This window comes from Rasamsonia emersonii, assembly GCF_000968595.1.
Source record: "Rasamsonia emersonii CBS 393.64 chromosome Unknown ctg1118621759968, whole genome shotgun sequence".
Classification (NCBI taxonomy): Eukaryota; Fungi; Ascomycota; class Eurotiomycetes; order Eurotiales; family Trichocomaceae; genus Rasamsonia; species Rasamsonia emersonii.
This window is the reverse complement of record NW_013563319.1, coordinates 42,987-57,671: the sequence shown is the minus strand read 5'-3', so window position 1 is coordinate 57,671 and position 14,685 is coordinate 42,987. Positions and strand designations below refer to the sequence as shown.

General features: G+C 51.5%; 4 protein-coding genes across 4 annotated transcripts; all 4 read left to right on the top strand.

Annotated features, from left to right (window-relative positions):
- Window positions 1–42: 42 nt before the first annotated feature.
- T310_0893 (Urea transporter (Dur3)) lies at window positions 43–2,273 on the top strand (the record flags this gene model as incomplete). Its single annotated transcript, XM_013476186.1, has 4 exons — window positions 43–164; window positions 237–409; window positions 473–1,643; window positions 1,703–2,273. The coding sequence occupies 4 exons, from the start codon at window positions 43–45 to the stop codon at window positions 2,271–2,273; spliced, it is 2,037 nt and encodes a 678-aa protein (XP_013331640.1).
- Window positions 2,274–4,954: 2,681 nt separating this feature from the next.
- Window positions 4,955–8,435, top strand: T310_0892 (Pre-rRNA processing protein Mrd1; the record flags this gene model as incomplete). The annotated part of the gene is made up of 5 exons (XM_013476185.1): window positions 4,955–5,068; window positions 5,264–5,767; window positions 5,863–6,648; window positions 6,865–7,137; window positions 7,191–8,435. 5 exons carry the CDS (start codon window positions 4,955–4,957, stop codon window positions 8,433–8,435), a joined length of 2,922 nt encoding a protein of 973 aa, XP_013331639.1.
- A 924-nt stretch (window positions 8,436–9,359) lies between these two features.
- Window positions 9,360–11,886, top strand: T310_0891 (Transcription factor AbaA; the record flags this gene model as incomplete). The annotated part of the gene is made up of 3 exons (XM_013476184.1): window positions 9,360–9,822; window positions 9,872–10,048; window positions 10,115–11,886. The coding sequence occupies 3 exons, from the start codon at window positions 9,360–9,362 to the stop codon at window positions 11,884–11,886; spliced, it is 2,412 nt and encodes an 803-aa protein (XP_013331638.1).
- Window positions 11,887–12,865: 979 nt separating this feature from the next.
- Window positions 12,866–13,968, top strand: T310_0890 (D-xylose 1-dehydrogenase; the record flags this gene model as incomplete). The annotated part of the gene is made up of 3 exons (XM_013476183.1): window positions 12,866–13,010; window positions 13,074–13,861; window positions 13,939–13,968. The coding sequence occupies 3 exons, from the start codon at window positions 12,866–12,868 to the stop codon at window positions 13,966–13,968; spliced, it is 963 nt and encodes a 320-aa protein (XP_013331637.1).
- Window positions 13,969–14,685: the final 717 nt, after the last annotated feature.

The window sequence follows — 14,685 nt, the reverse complement described above, 5'->3', positions numbered from 1 at the left end:
GGTCGTTGCGGTAACCGATCTACTCTACCTGACGGTTGAATCATGGCCTCCGGTGAGGCTCATTTCACGGTTCCCTTGAGCCAGAGCTTTGGATATGGAATCGTCGTTGGCTTAGGGTTTGCTTTTGCGCTGTTGATGATCTTCATCACCTGGGCATTGAAAAGGTAGGTGCATGCTTCCGTTGGCTTCGCTAAACATACACATATTTTCCTGATTTCAGCTAATCCTTTCGATAGATACCAGCATGAAGTCCAGACATCGGAAATGTTCTCCACCGCCGGAAGGACGGTCAAGTCAGGATTGGTGGCATCTGCAGTGGTTAGCAGCTGGACCTGGGCAGCGACACTTCTGCAGTCATCTACGGTGGCATATGAGTACGGGGTTTCCGGTCCCTTCTACTACGCATCGGGTACGGATCTCACAAGAAGAGTGCATGGAAGGAGTGTTCCAGAAGGCTAATCATTCACGTCAGGCGCCACCGTTCAAATCCTCCTTTTTGCAACCTTAGCCATCGAGTTGAAGAGGCGTGCTCCCAATGCGCATACTTTCCTCGAGGTTATCCGTGCTCGTTATGGAACCGTCGTGCATTGTGTTTTCATTGTCTTCTGCTTGATGACCAACATTCTCGTGACAGCGATGCTGCTCACCGGCGGTTCGGCCGTGCTGACCTCCCTGACTGGAATGCACACAGCTGCAGCCTGTTTCCTCCTTCCAATCGGTGTTGTCCTCTACACGGTGTTTGGTGGAATTAAGGCAACCTTCATCACCGATTACCTGCACACAATCGTCATTGTTGTCATCATTTTCGTCTTCGCATTCAACACTTATGCGATCAGCGACCAGCTGGGTTCTCCGGGCAAGGTCTATGATATCCTGACGGCAGCTGCCCGAGCCAATCCAGTTTCTGGCAACTCGGAAGGAAGCTATCTCACCATGAAGTCTCGTGGGGGAGGAATTTTCTTTGTCATCAACCTCATCGGAAACTTTGGGACCGTGTTCCTTGACAACGGCTACTACAACAAAGCTATTGCGGCAAGCCCCGTTCACGCTTTCCCAGGCTATGTCCTCGGCGGTCTCTCGTGGTTTGCGATTCCGTGGCTCTGCGCGACGACTATGGGATTGACAGCCTTGTCCCTCCAGGGAGACCAGACCCTCAGCTCCCAAGATGTCACCGCTGGTCTTGTCTTGCCGTATGCAGCTGTGAAGCTGTTGGGTTATGGAGGAGCGGTTGCGACTACTCTCATGGTGTTCATGGCTGTCACCTCGGCCTTCTCTGCTCAGCTGATTGCGGTGTCGTCTGTGTTTACATACGACATCTATCAGGCCTATATCCAGCCGGACGCGAAGGGCAAGAGGCTCGTCTGGATTTCTCACGTGGCCTGCATTGTTTATGCTCTGATTATGGCAGCTTTTGCCACTGGTCTGTATTACGCAGGCATTGGGATGGGTTATTTGTATCTGCTGATGGGCGTCATTATCTCGGCTGCTGTGATTCCAGGCTCTTTGACCCTGCTGTGGAAGGGCCAGAACTGGATTGCTGCAGCTTTCTCGCCACCTCTGGGTCTGGCTGTAGCCCTGATTGCATGGCTTGTTACTGCAAAGTCTCTGTACGGGGAGTTGAATGTCACGACGACTGGTGCGAAGTAAGTTTTCACCTGCATCTTGGAATTTTTTTTCTTTCCCTGCTAACAATACGTCTTAGCTACCCCATGCTTGCCGGCAATGTGGCTGCCTTGCTTAGTCCGATTGTCTTTATTCCTATCCTTACCTTTGTGTTTGGACCGCAGAATTATGACTATGAGTCGATGCGGAATATCCGCAGAGTGGACGACTCGGAAGTTGCAGCGGCCGCACATGTCGATCTGGAAATGATCCCGGGTGAGACGACGCCGCCTGACATGACCGAGGAGGAAGTGAAGAAGCTCAACAAGGCGGCATTCTATGCGCGCACGTTGACGGTCGTCATGACTCTGTGCCTCCTCATCCTGTGGCCGATGCCCATGTACGGCTCGGGCTACGTCTTTAGCAAGCCCTTCTTCACCGGCTGGGTGGTGGTTGGCCTCATCTGGCTGTTCTTCACTGCGTTTGGCGTCATCGTCTTCCCGCTGTACGAGGGCCGCGCCAGCATCGTGCACACTATCCGTGCCATGCTGCTCGACATCATGGGCAAGAAGAAAGCCGCTCTGCAGGGTCGGGACGGGGATTCGAGGCCGAGCGACAGTGCTGGAGAGGGGACTCCAGACGAGAAGCTTTCCGTCAAGGACTCACAATAATAACTCCCAAGCACGTTTGTACATGTGTGTTTTTGAGATTTTCGGTCATTCTGATATTGGATATGATACCCTTGTAGATTAGTTCTGATTAGACTCGATAATGGAATAAATAATCGCATTAATAATTACTGTGAAACACCTGAAATAATATCAAAGAAGACTTTCAAAGTGCAAGGACAGTACTTACGCAAGCTCTAGCCTCTTCGAGCAGAACTTTTCTTCATGCCTCGGTGTGCATGTATGCAGGTACTAGTCGTAGTCGTCTTGGATGGATTCTTTGCATGATAATAATCTCCGTCGGGATGAACATGCCTAGCGGTCGTCTGACGAGGATTACGTTTGGGATAATATATATCTTCCATGGTAATTTCCTCGCATAGGTATGCCATTCGTCAGCGATACATATAGGTCAAGTCTACGTAGATACATGATGCCGCCTCATAACTTGGTATCATCAATCAAACAAAGCAGTAGAAACACGTCAAGAAACAATCTAGAGATGAAATCTTGCAAATACAATCCCGAGAAGTCCAGAATGCGTCCTTCGACTGGTATCCTGTTATTTATACACGTAACCTCCCGGACCTGGCCCTCCTTGATTAGCCCCGGAGGCAACAGGGGGCGGATAGTTCTGCGGCGGTGGGAAAGGGCCTCCTGGTCCTGGTGGCGGACCTTGTCCTGGTGGAGGAGGAGCGTATGGCTGTATGTCAGGGCGAAGACTGCAGATCAAAGAGGTGCTGGGTCAGTCATATGCCTCGGAAGATATTGCTGGATGGGATCTCTACCTCAGGTCCTGCGTAAAATGACACCGAGCGCATGTGACTTCCTGGGAGAGGGTCAGTCAAGAACAATACTGTTAGCAGTTGAAAAAGGTTCCTTACCTTGTATTTGTGGGTAGACAAGGGAATCACGGGCTGATAATAATGTTAGTCGACAAGCAAATCCTATAGTAAGAACTTGGCAGGTGGCAGAATGCATACTATAAAGCAGACAGTAAACCAAGGCCTATACAACCGTGTTAGACGAAGCTGGTAACGACGCAGAATATCAGAACCATGTACAGTACACATACCATCTGGATATGCAATATGCGTCCCAATGCTCACCTGTGGATCGGTTCAAAAGGTTAATGCGGCCCTTCGTTCCTCTATCGATACATATCGATACGAGTGGGACTGCACTCACAATTTTGGCAATATGCTCTGACATGTTCGTAGCCTTCCAGCCTCGATGTAAACTCTGGATATTCATATCAGTCCATGTTCCTTACAGGGCCGTAACGGCCTTGCATCTTGGGTCTATATCAAGACTGTCTCGACCTCCGGACTAGGTACAGTACATGTGGAGCTTAGGCAGCTAGCTTACCTTCGGTCCCGAACGTGATGCAAATGGCCATGGTTGATCGCCCAATTAGAGAATCTGGATGTGACTCGAAATTATCGCAAACAAAAACAAGCCAAATCCAGAGAATAGATCAGGAGATACTAGTTAAGAGAGATGGGAGGAAGAATGAACGACCTCCGGGGACAACTTTACTTGCTGGGGGTGAAACGGAGATCGCAGCAGCGGCCAAGCGCTGCCAATCATATATACGGGATGTGCGTTGGCGTGGAGAGTGTGGCGCTGTGGCTTGGCACGGTTGTGTGCCCTGTCACATGCTTCCATCCACTCCACAGCCACCCTCCCAATGCAGTTGAATTGGGCATTCATCTCTGAACCTTTGCACCAAGGCTTGAACTTAGATGATACCTGTTGCTAGAGGCGCTGGAGCCCTACACATCCTGGCTCGTTTTCTCGACCTCTGCAGGTCTCTGGAATGAGAATGTCTTGAAATCTATGGTCTGGAGATGTCCCGGTCCACCAACCTCGGCGACATCGTGTCTATTGCGCCCTGTCCTTCCCATCTTTATTTCCCACAAAGAAAATGAACAACCGCAGAGGCAACGAAATTATTGCTGAGAATCAATCCAGGTATCATTGAGTGACAACAGAGAATTCCTGACTTTTTCAAAGAATCATCTTCAAATTGCCATATCGCTTCTGAAGCATGACTGTTCTCCACAGTGCATGCAATGACAAGCTTTGTACAGGCACGAAAGACGGGCCATGGCTTCAACGAACAATAACATTCGACACGCTCAATTTGGACGGTCTGTCAACCCAGATCAAGCGTCATCTGCTCCAGATTTGAGCAGAGTATAGGGACGAGAATCGACGAGTGCTGCTAAGGTATACTAGAAATGCGCCACATGTAATCTCCTGAAGACCCTTACCACCCGATAAGTAAGAAGCCTGCTTCGGAATGGTGCAGATGGCACATAAGGTAGATGGTTCATTGCGTTTTAAAGAGAAGGATTGCGCAGTGTCCGAGGTAGAAGTAGATGAAATGTTTCGTCTCTGCAAGTCAAGTTAGGGCCAGAGCAGAACTCGTATACTCGTCGCAAATTCACGCACCGTGAGTGACAAAACTGCCAAAGTTCCGACCAACGATGCAGTGCCATGTTGGGCCTTTGCGAGAATCAAACTGTTGCAGACGTCAGCCGGCGAAATCGGTTACAACACAAAAGCGGGATTTAGACCTCTTTCTTTATGTACTGAGCAATATCCTGTCGGAGAGATCAGTATTTCTCCCAAAAGTGTTGAATCCGTCCATATTCACCTTCTCAATGTGAAATTTATCCATGGCCTCCGTTGCTAGCGGAATCAGCTCCTTTGTTTCCTACCCCACCTGGACAGTGAGAGGGCCATACCAACTTCAATCGCTTCCTGCTGCATATCCTCGGTCTCGAATGCAAGTAAGCGGTTGTTCAGGGAATACCATTCGCAAGAATCGAGCACCTACCATGTCTACTGACTTAATCTGGGCTGCGACATATTGATCAGCGAGATGTTTTCAACCGGACCGGTTGTCTAACTTACCCTCGAGCTTCTCCCTCTTTTCGGCAGCCATGTTGCCCCTTTATAATTTGAAAACGCACAACTTCAAATAGTTGCTTTTCACGAGCAGATACCCTTTCTCTCGGGAAGGCGACGGGCGACTTCAGGCGGGAATGTGCAGAAAACAGTTGACAAACATCCGACATGCATCCAAACTCGATGCCGTGCCGCGCGCCTCCCTTGGCCATCGCGTTGCGGTCCAGCCGTGCACGGACCCTTCTGGAACGCTCTCACCGCCCTCGGCTGCAAAAAAAAGACCAGAAAAAAAAATCCGACGAACCTCGCTTTGCCCTCTTCTTCCACCAAACCCTTCAGCAGAGGAAGAAGCCATGGAGGGTACGAGGGTGTTTGTGTCTGGCCTTCCGCCAACGTTCTCCAGCCAAGATCTTGGAAAGCATTTTGGAAGTCGGTTTAAGGTAACCGACGCCCATGTCATTCCCAAACGCGGGATTGGCTTTGTGGGCTTCAAAGATGCTGCCATCGCAAAGCAAGCCGTGGATTATTTTAACAAGACATACATTAGGATGTCCAAGATATCCGTGGAGATTGCCCGCCCAGTGAGTGTTTGTATAACATCCTTTCCCATGCTTCCCTCGATGCCGTGCGAGCTGACGGATCAAGATGGTCCTGGAACTGACCAATTCTATGACAGGCACAAGAGAATAATGAAAAGTCTACTGCCACTGGGAAGCATGGAAAGCAATCTCGTTCATCTGACTCGAATGATCTAAAACGCAAGCGAGATGATACTCAGGATGATCCTAAATTCCAGGAATATCTTTCTGTGATGCAGCGTCCCTCCAAGACGAAGACCTGGGCGAATGACGAGGACGTCACTGGATCCTTCGTTCCTACATTGACCAGTCAAACGTCTGGAGACGCTGACAAGCCTAGCGAGGAGGAACTCCCTCAGATTCCTAGAAAGAAGCAGAAGACTGGTGAGGTAAATGGAACCTCGGGCCCTGCAGAGGTACATGCTGCTCGCGGCTCGTCTCAGACTGAGGTCCGAGAGCGAGTGCCGTCGAACACATTACCCAACAGTGATGGTGTCAAAACCCAAGATACCCATCAAGAAGCAGGAGCTCAAGAGCCTTCTGTTGAAACTTTAAGTCGAGACCTTCCACAGTCAGATGCAGACTGGCTGCGATCTAAGACGAGTCGGCTCCTGGGTCTTGAGGATGAAGAGCAAGTGGAGCATGACGCTCAAAAAGTTCCTGATGCGGTGGGTCAGGATAGAAAAGAAAACCCGGTCTCTGGACAAGAAGTCGCGCCTGAGACGTCGGGAACTCAAGATTCAGATGAGACTGGTGAGAAAGATGTGGATGCGGATGTTGCACTAATTCGCAGTTCTGCGCGCCTTTTTATACGGAATTTGCCGTATGATGCAACTGAAGCGGATCTTGAACCAGTCTTCTCACGATTTGGTAAGATCGAAGAGGTAAGTGTCTGGCCAATGTCTGCTGAATCATTTGTTACCATGCACCATCGCTCTCGTGATGATCATCCTGATAGGGACATCTGATGCAACATATGATGTCACAACAGGCAAGAGTATTTAGTAGATGCTTCTTGGGATCTGAAGAGCGTCGTCCCACCTCATGCAATTATCTATTTGCTCAGTGTCCAGAAGACTCACTGACTTCGTCCCTGCTAGATACACGTCGCATTTGACACACGTTCATCCACGAGCAAAGGCTTTGCTTACGTGCAATATGTGGATCCCTCTTCTGCAATCGACGCTTACAAGACCTTGGACGGTAAGGACTTCCAGGGTCGCCTGCTCCATGTTCTACCAGCTACTGCCAAGAAAACACACAAGATAGATGAATATGAGCTGTCGAAGCTGCCCTTGAAGAAACAAAAACAGATAAGGCGTAAGATGGAAGCATCCTCATCGACTTTCAACTGGAACTCCCTGTACATGAATGTAAGTCGTCACAAGTGGAAACAGGAAATGCGGATGATTGACTGAAAACACAGGCGGACGCTGTAATGTCATCTGTAGCAGAGAGACTCGGAGTATCCAAAGCAGATCTGCTTGACCCAACATCTTCCGACGCTGCCGTAAAGCAAGCGCATGCAGAAACCCACGTAATCCAGGAAACAAAGGCATATTTTGCTGCAAATGGAGTCAATCTGGACTCGTTTAAGCAACGAGAACGGGGTAACACCGCAATTCTCGTGAAAAATTTCTCATACGGCGTGACGACAAGTGATTTGAGGAAGCTCTTTGAACAGTATGGCCAGCTCACTCGATTACTGATGCCTCCGAGTGGTACTATTGCTATCGTTGAGTTTGCGAGACCGGATGAGGCGCAGAAAGCTTTTAGAAGTCTCGCGTATCGGAAGTTGGGAGATTCAATTCTATTTCTGGAACGCGCACCGAAAGATCTATTTGATACGTCGTCGACGGCGTCGGCAGCGTCGGCAGCGCCGCCAGCGCCGCCAGCGGCCGTCGAGACGAAGCCCAAATCTCAAGGTTTCTCTACAACGGACACCTTTGCCCTAGAGGACACCGAAAATGGGCTACTCACTTCGACGCTCTTCGTACGAAACTTGAATTTTGCCACCACGAGTGAAAGACTAGCCGAGGTCTTCAAGCCTTTGGACGGCTTTTTATCAGCCACGGTGAAGACAAAACCCGACCCGAAGCGACCGGGTCAGACTCTCAGTATGGGTTTCGGCTTCGTCGAGTTCCGTACTAAGGCGCAGGCGGAAGCTGCTCTAGCCGCCATGAATGGCTACAATCTTGACAATCATGAGCTCGTCGTTAAACTCTCCCACAAGGGCATGGATGCCGCCGAGGAGAGGAGACGCGAGGATACGGCGAAGAAAGTCGCTGCGAAGAGAACGAAGATTATTATCAAGAATCTTCCGTTCCAAGCCACTAAGAAGGATGTCCGGGCGTTATTTGGCGCTTACGGGCAACTTCGCTCTGTGCGCGTTCCCAAGAAATTCGACAGAACATCGCGCGGTTTCGCATTTGCTGATTTTGTAAGTGCCCGCGAAGCGGAGAATGCCATGGATGCGCTGAAAAACACGCATCTTTTGGGGAGGAAACTGGTGCTGGAGTATGCATCCGCAGACGCTGTAGACCCGGAAGAGGAGATCCAGAATATCGAAAAGAAGATGGGGCAGCAGGTGGACAGGGTGAAACTACAAGGTCTCCTTCGAACGGACAGGAAGAAATTCGTTGTAGGGGCCCAGGAGAACGAGGAAGATTAGATCCTTGGACAGGGAGAATTCAGGAAAATTGTTTTCTGGTCCAGAAGTGTGTTTGTTGAGCTCCTCATCCCTTGCTTGGCAGTTCGCCTCGTTCTCCTTCGACACGTTCTCCTTCTTTAGGGCTGCTGTCAGGATAGCGCGCGGGCGCGGCAAAGGACCTCGTGCACTGCAATGCAAGTGATGAACACGCCTCCTTGTCCACGCCCTTCTCAGTCCCTTCTGGCTCCTACCTGCACCCTCACTGCGAGGATGCTAGCAAACAGATCCGCTCCCCTCCGAAGGTCGACCTACATTCCAGTCGATGTCTCTTCATTACGGTCGCATTCCTTGACTGCGGAATCGCAGAATCCTGTTGGATAACTTACATTCTTCGACCGTCGTCGCCACCGGTGTCACGGCGTCCTCTCTGTACCTGCTTTGAGCCTCTGCTGTCATCTTGTACTTCGTCATGCAAAAATCTCCGAGCAGCTCTTGACTGGATCGTGCTGATCCGACCCCCTTGCTTCCCCCATCGTCTTTACATCGTGCCCTTTCTCTCCAGCCCTAATCGCGGCGGCAAGGATAGCCACTCTCTTGGAGTACTCCTCGCCAGTTCTCCCGAATGGGCGACTCACGACACGGTCCCGCCGCGCTCGCGATCAGAGATCAGGACTACTGTAAAGGGGACAGGCAAGCAATTGTAGCAAGGTAGCTAGGCGTTTCGTCCAGCCCTTCCACAGGGAGGAGAATGGCCTTCTATAAACACCATGGTGTCTGCTCCCACATTCTCATTCTCTTCCCAAGTTCCCAACATTCTCTTGTAGTATTTTGCGTTCTTCATCTTTGTTATCGTGACTGTGTAAGGCCATTGGCATTGCGGTCCTCGTTCTTCTCCGTTTGGAATTCTGGTATCATTCTTGCGAGAAGTTCGTCCTGGTCCGCGCCATGGCTGAGTGGCAGCCTGAGTGTCTTGTATCTCAGACCACCCAGCCAGCGTTGGAGAGTGTTGGAGCCGGCCCTGATCGAGCTCTCCAAAACACCTCGGGCAATGTACAGACATACTCCTCGGATAGTGCTACGAATGGAGATGGCAGTCACGATGAGCAGTTTCAGTCTATGGCTCACAAATTCCCTCAGGCTGAGGCTCCTGTCAATTCAACACCTACTTCCAATGGTCAGGACAGTCAAGCTCTGGCAGCGCGATTGCGGGCCAAAAAGCTGAGACGGCTTCAGTCGGCGCCTCAACCACCTCCCACTACTACCCCTCCAGCCATCGCACCTGTTCGTCCGAGGAGAAGCTATATGAACTCCCAAAAGTATCTCGAATATAGGGCACGGCCTCGCCGGGACACTGGCAAGGATGGGGAGCCTGTCTGGTCAGATGCTCTGGAGGATGCCTTCCAGCAAGGTGAGTGGTAGCTGACGACGTGGTACTTCCTAATGCTGACGTCCGCTAGCACTGGAGGCAAATCCTCCTATGGGAAGAAGGAAATGGTCGGAACGTGGAAAGTCATACGGGCGGAATGAATTGATTGCCGAGTATATATACAAGTTGACTGGAAAGAGGCGAACTAGAAAACAGGTGTCCAGTCACCTGCAAGTCCTCGATTCATTTCTGAAGGGCGATCCTGACTGTAAGTTTTTTTTTCTTTTGTTTGCCTCGTGTTGATAGCACAGAAAGCTCATAAATTCGCCTACAGGGGAGAGACTTGTCCGGGAAAAACCAAACATACCGAACACACAGCCTCCCACGACTACTCCGCCGCAATGCCAAACTTCCGTGGACAATCAGATGTTGAGCGACTTCAATAACCAGGCTCAGTCTTCTTTTTCGCAACCTGGTACTTCCGTGCAGCCGTACAACGGGGAGCTGCCTCCTCCCCATCTCACGCTGGGGTCCAACGTCTATGACGGGAACTTGCATCTGATCCATGCGTTTAACTTCGATATGTGGGTGAGCGCTCCTCAGCAGGCAAATCGGATCGATAAGGCGCTACATGTGTACACACGCCTCCAAGGGGATCAGCACCGTCCCGTTGCGCTTCCTATGTCCTTGGAAAACCTGGTCGGCTGGCGCACGTCCTTTCCCCATCTCGCTTCTTTGATTGATGACCCCAATGCTTCTTTGGATTGCGACGTGATCCTTCTCGAGGTAAACCTCCAGCTCATGGATGACTTCCCTCCGTCGGGTTCCCGACTGGGGATCCAGCTGGAAGTTGACTTTGCACACCCAACTGCCGGCGACATCTCGATGGTGAGCCAGCTGGAAGATTGGACATGCAGCACGCATATCTACGAAGAGGGTCAGAAGATGCTGGAGACGTATCACGATCTTCAAAAGGCTTCTTCGACGAAGATCAAGCCTCTCTTCGAGTCTTCGTGGTGGGCCAAGCTGTTTACTCAATTGACCCAGGAGAAGCGGATGGCAGAAGACTCCGGGCAGCCAGGAGCTGCTCAAGCGGCTGACGAGCACACCCGGCAGTTCTTCCGGTCTCTCTCGGCTGTGCAAGAGCTCCGGGCAACTCCACCGAGTCATCAACGACTGTCCAAAGGGGACGAGAGTAAGAGGATGGCGATTCTCCTGTGGAAGTTCCGTCAGACCCGGCCTGGGGAGGTAGGCACGACCACTTGGAGGCGGTTGATCCCTCCCCCGGCGCGAAACACGACCAACAGTCCACGAGCTACGACGGGAATCGACCTGCCCCCCCTGACAATGGATACGATGCTTTCAACGAAGCCATCGCAGAATGTATATCCTGCCGCGCCTCAGAATGGCCTAATGCAACCGCATCCGAACATGGGTCTGCAGCAGCAATGGCCCGTGTATCCCGATACACAGGATCAAGTCACCAACCTTTTTACTGCGGGATCGTACGACTTCCTGGGCAACATGAGCAAACCGGAGGATGGCCTTGGGGACAAGACTTCGGTTAGCTCGGTACTTGACCCTTATCCCGGTTTCACTCAAGAAACATCCCAGCCTGGTAGCATTACTGTGTCGACGGCGGGCCAGACGATGTTCAATGTTCATGATCTCCCCTTATCTTCGCATCCCCATATGGGCGGTTATGGGATGGGCGGCCCTGGCAGCCACTTTATGCCACCGCAATCCATTCATGACAGCAACAACAACGTCCTGAACTCCATGTTTGTGACCACCGCGTCGCCGATGCACGATATCAGCCACACGCATGCGCCACTGTGGGAGCCGCAGGCGACGGCGATCCACCCTGATCTTGGCAATGGTAGTTACAACCATCTGCAATTCCCATCTGCCGGTCACCCCCAGTTGCCCGTGTCCCGAGAGCACCAGGGCGGTGGGCTGGACGGCATCATGCCACCGGACGACCTCATGGACAAGCTGGTGGGCAATGTGTCGACCGATCCGAACCTGAACGTGAACGTGAACGGCTCGGGTCCTGACCATACGAGTGCTGCATACGCGGAGGGTGCTGCCGTGGAAGCGGTCTAATGAGTGTAATGATTAATCTTTAATGAGTGTTGATGCCCAGGGGTCTCCGCATGGGCGTTTGTGTAGTTGTCTTTGGTGTTTTCTTGATGTGGCTAGGGGTTTTTTTTTTCTTCTTGACATAAATTCGGGTGTCCATTGTAACGAAAATAGTCGTCTGTCATTAGCTAGATAGTCTCTAATCACATACGAAGCAGTCTTCCAGGTTCTCGATTATGACCTCATCAGTGCAGAATTCAGACCCGCCGGGAAAAAAAATAAGCAGAAACGACAGGGAAAGCCTCAGGATAATATGACAGCAGATAAGCAGCTCCACCGGAGCGTCGAGGCCCTTGGCCGGCGTCGTTATTGGCGGAGAGCGGCGCGACTTTAGCCGGGCCAAAGCCGGGCGAAGTCGACTTTAACCTCAATTTACCCGGTACGCCGTCCAGCGCGTCCGTCTCCAGCTTCTCGCCGTTCGAATCCCGTGCCCTTAATTGGCCTCCTGTGTGTCTGGCGGAGCCTCGATTGGAACCTCATTCCTATATTTGGTGTCCCTCATGAGGCATCGCTGGCTGTTTTACGGCTTCCTGCCCGCCGGACTCCGTCATGACGCTGAATGTTTTTGCCGCCCCGAAATCCTATGTACAGCACATAAAATGGTCCGCCAGCAGCTCATTCGATTACCCCTCCCCCGCTTCTGTGGGGGTCGTGACTCGTGAATTAGCCTTCCCTTTAGGATAATTCGGTGATGATGGAGGGGCTCCGAAAAATTTTGCTGTCGGCGACGGTCAGGGGAACTGCTGTTCCGGCGCCTCGAACCGGCCTTATCTTTAAGACTCCTGCGTGCTCCTGTCGCTCCTTCACTCCCAGAACCAATTCGCTGCCTTCGAGTACTGTAAGTACTGCAGTCCGCTTCCATTATTCCGCGAGCGAATCAGAAGAAAGAAAACTGAATTGTTGCTGGCAGTTCAACCAACTCCGCAAACGAACATTCACCAAAATGGCCACGCCTACCATCAAGCTGAACAGCGGCTATGACATGCCCCTGGTGGGCTTTGGTCTGTGGAAGGTCAACAACGACACCTGCGCGGACCAGGTCTACGAGGCCATCAAGGCGGGTTACCGCTTGTTTGACGGTGCATGCGGTAGGTAGCCGTCGTTTTCCGGATTGATGATGGGAGCCAGTAATTGACTTATGTGCATTTCAGACTATGGCAACGAGGTTGAGGCCGGCCAGGGCGTCGCTCGCGCCATCAAGGAAGGCATTGTGAAGCGTGAGGACCTCTTCATTGTGTCCAAGCTGTGGAACACGTTCCACGAGGCCGACAAGGTCGAGCCGATCGCCCGGAAGCAGCTGGCCGACTGGGGCATCGATTACTTTGACCTGTATCTCATTCACTTCCCGATCGCGCTGAAATACGTCGACCCGGCCGAGAAATACCCTCCGGGCTGGACGGGCACCAAGAATGAGATCGAGTTCAGCAACGCGACGATCCAGGAGACGTGGCAGGCCATGGAGTCCCTGGTTGACAAGAAGCTGACGCGCAGCATCGGCATCAGCAACTTCAGCGCCCAGCTGATCATGGACCTGCTGCGGTACGCGCGCATTCGCCCGGCGACCCTGCAGATCGAGCACCACCCGTACCTGACCCAGAAGGCGCTGGTCGAGTACGTGCAGAAGGAGGGCATCGCTGTGACGGCGTACTCGTCCTTCGGCCCGCTGAGCTTCCTGGAGCTGGACCACAAGGAGGCCAAGGACACGCCGCTGCTGTTCGACCACTCGACCGTCAAGTCGATTGCCGAGAAGCACGGCAAGACCCCCGCCCAGGTGCTGCTCCGCTGGGCCACCCAGCGCAACATCGCCGTCATCCCCAAGAGCAACAACCCGGGCCGCCTGGCGCAGAACCTGGACGTGACCGGATGGGATCTGGAGCCCGCCGACATTGAAGCGTTGAGCGCGCTGGACAAGAACCTTCGATTCAACAACCCAGTTAGCGTAAGTCATTACTCCGCTGCCCTCTGTTTGAGCATCTTCTATTTGAGGAACTTGCTAATTTTGAGTTTTCTACTTAGTACGGAATGTACATCCCGATCTTCGCTTAGAGGATTCCTTTATTTTTAGCGAATCCAGCGCCCCGTGCAGTCATAGTCTTGTCTTGACGTGCTTGCACAGGTCGCGTTACGAATGACTTGTTCATTTACTTGCTTAGTTCAGAGTACATGTGTGCATATATATCCATCTATATGTATGTATGTAGGGATGCTTGCCCTTGATGACGCTTGAATAGACAAACATCAAACAGACAGACAGTCAGTTCACAGTCTGTATTCTCCACGTATATGCATGCCAGTCCCAGAACCAAGTAACCAGCCAATCAATAAACAAGCCAATCAACCACGTAGAACAGGCAAGAGTGGCCGATGACGGTAGTATAGTATATAGTATCATAGTGAATTATATCCCAATGGATTGGGATCCCTACCTAGGTACCTAAGGTATTACTGTACAGCTGTACTCCGTACAGTACATAGTCTACCAATGGCACTAACCCTAAAAATAGCATCGTAAATCACGCGGCGCTGATTGGTTTACAAACGTAAACAAAGAAGAGAGTACAAACCCCGGCCCTTTGATTCGATGAAGGTAGACTAATCTCAACACGGTAATCGGGTATCTGCTGTACAGTTAAGTACATACAACCTGACTACACCGTCTATTAGGGTATGTATGGCGTCTATGTTCGCAAGGTGCATGTCTCAGTTGACTCGAAGCAAGAGAAAGAAAAGCCCAAAGTTTGCGTGACTCCGGACGAAAAGTCC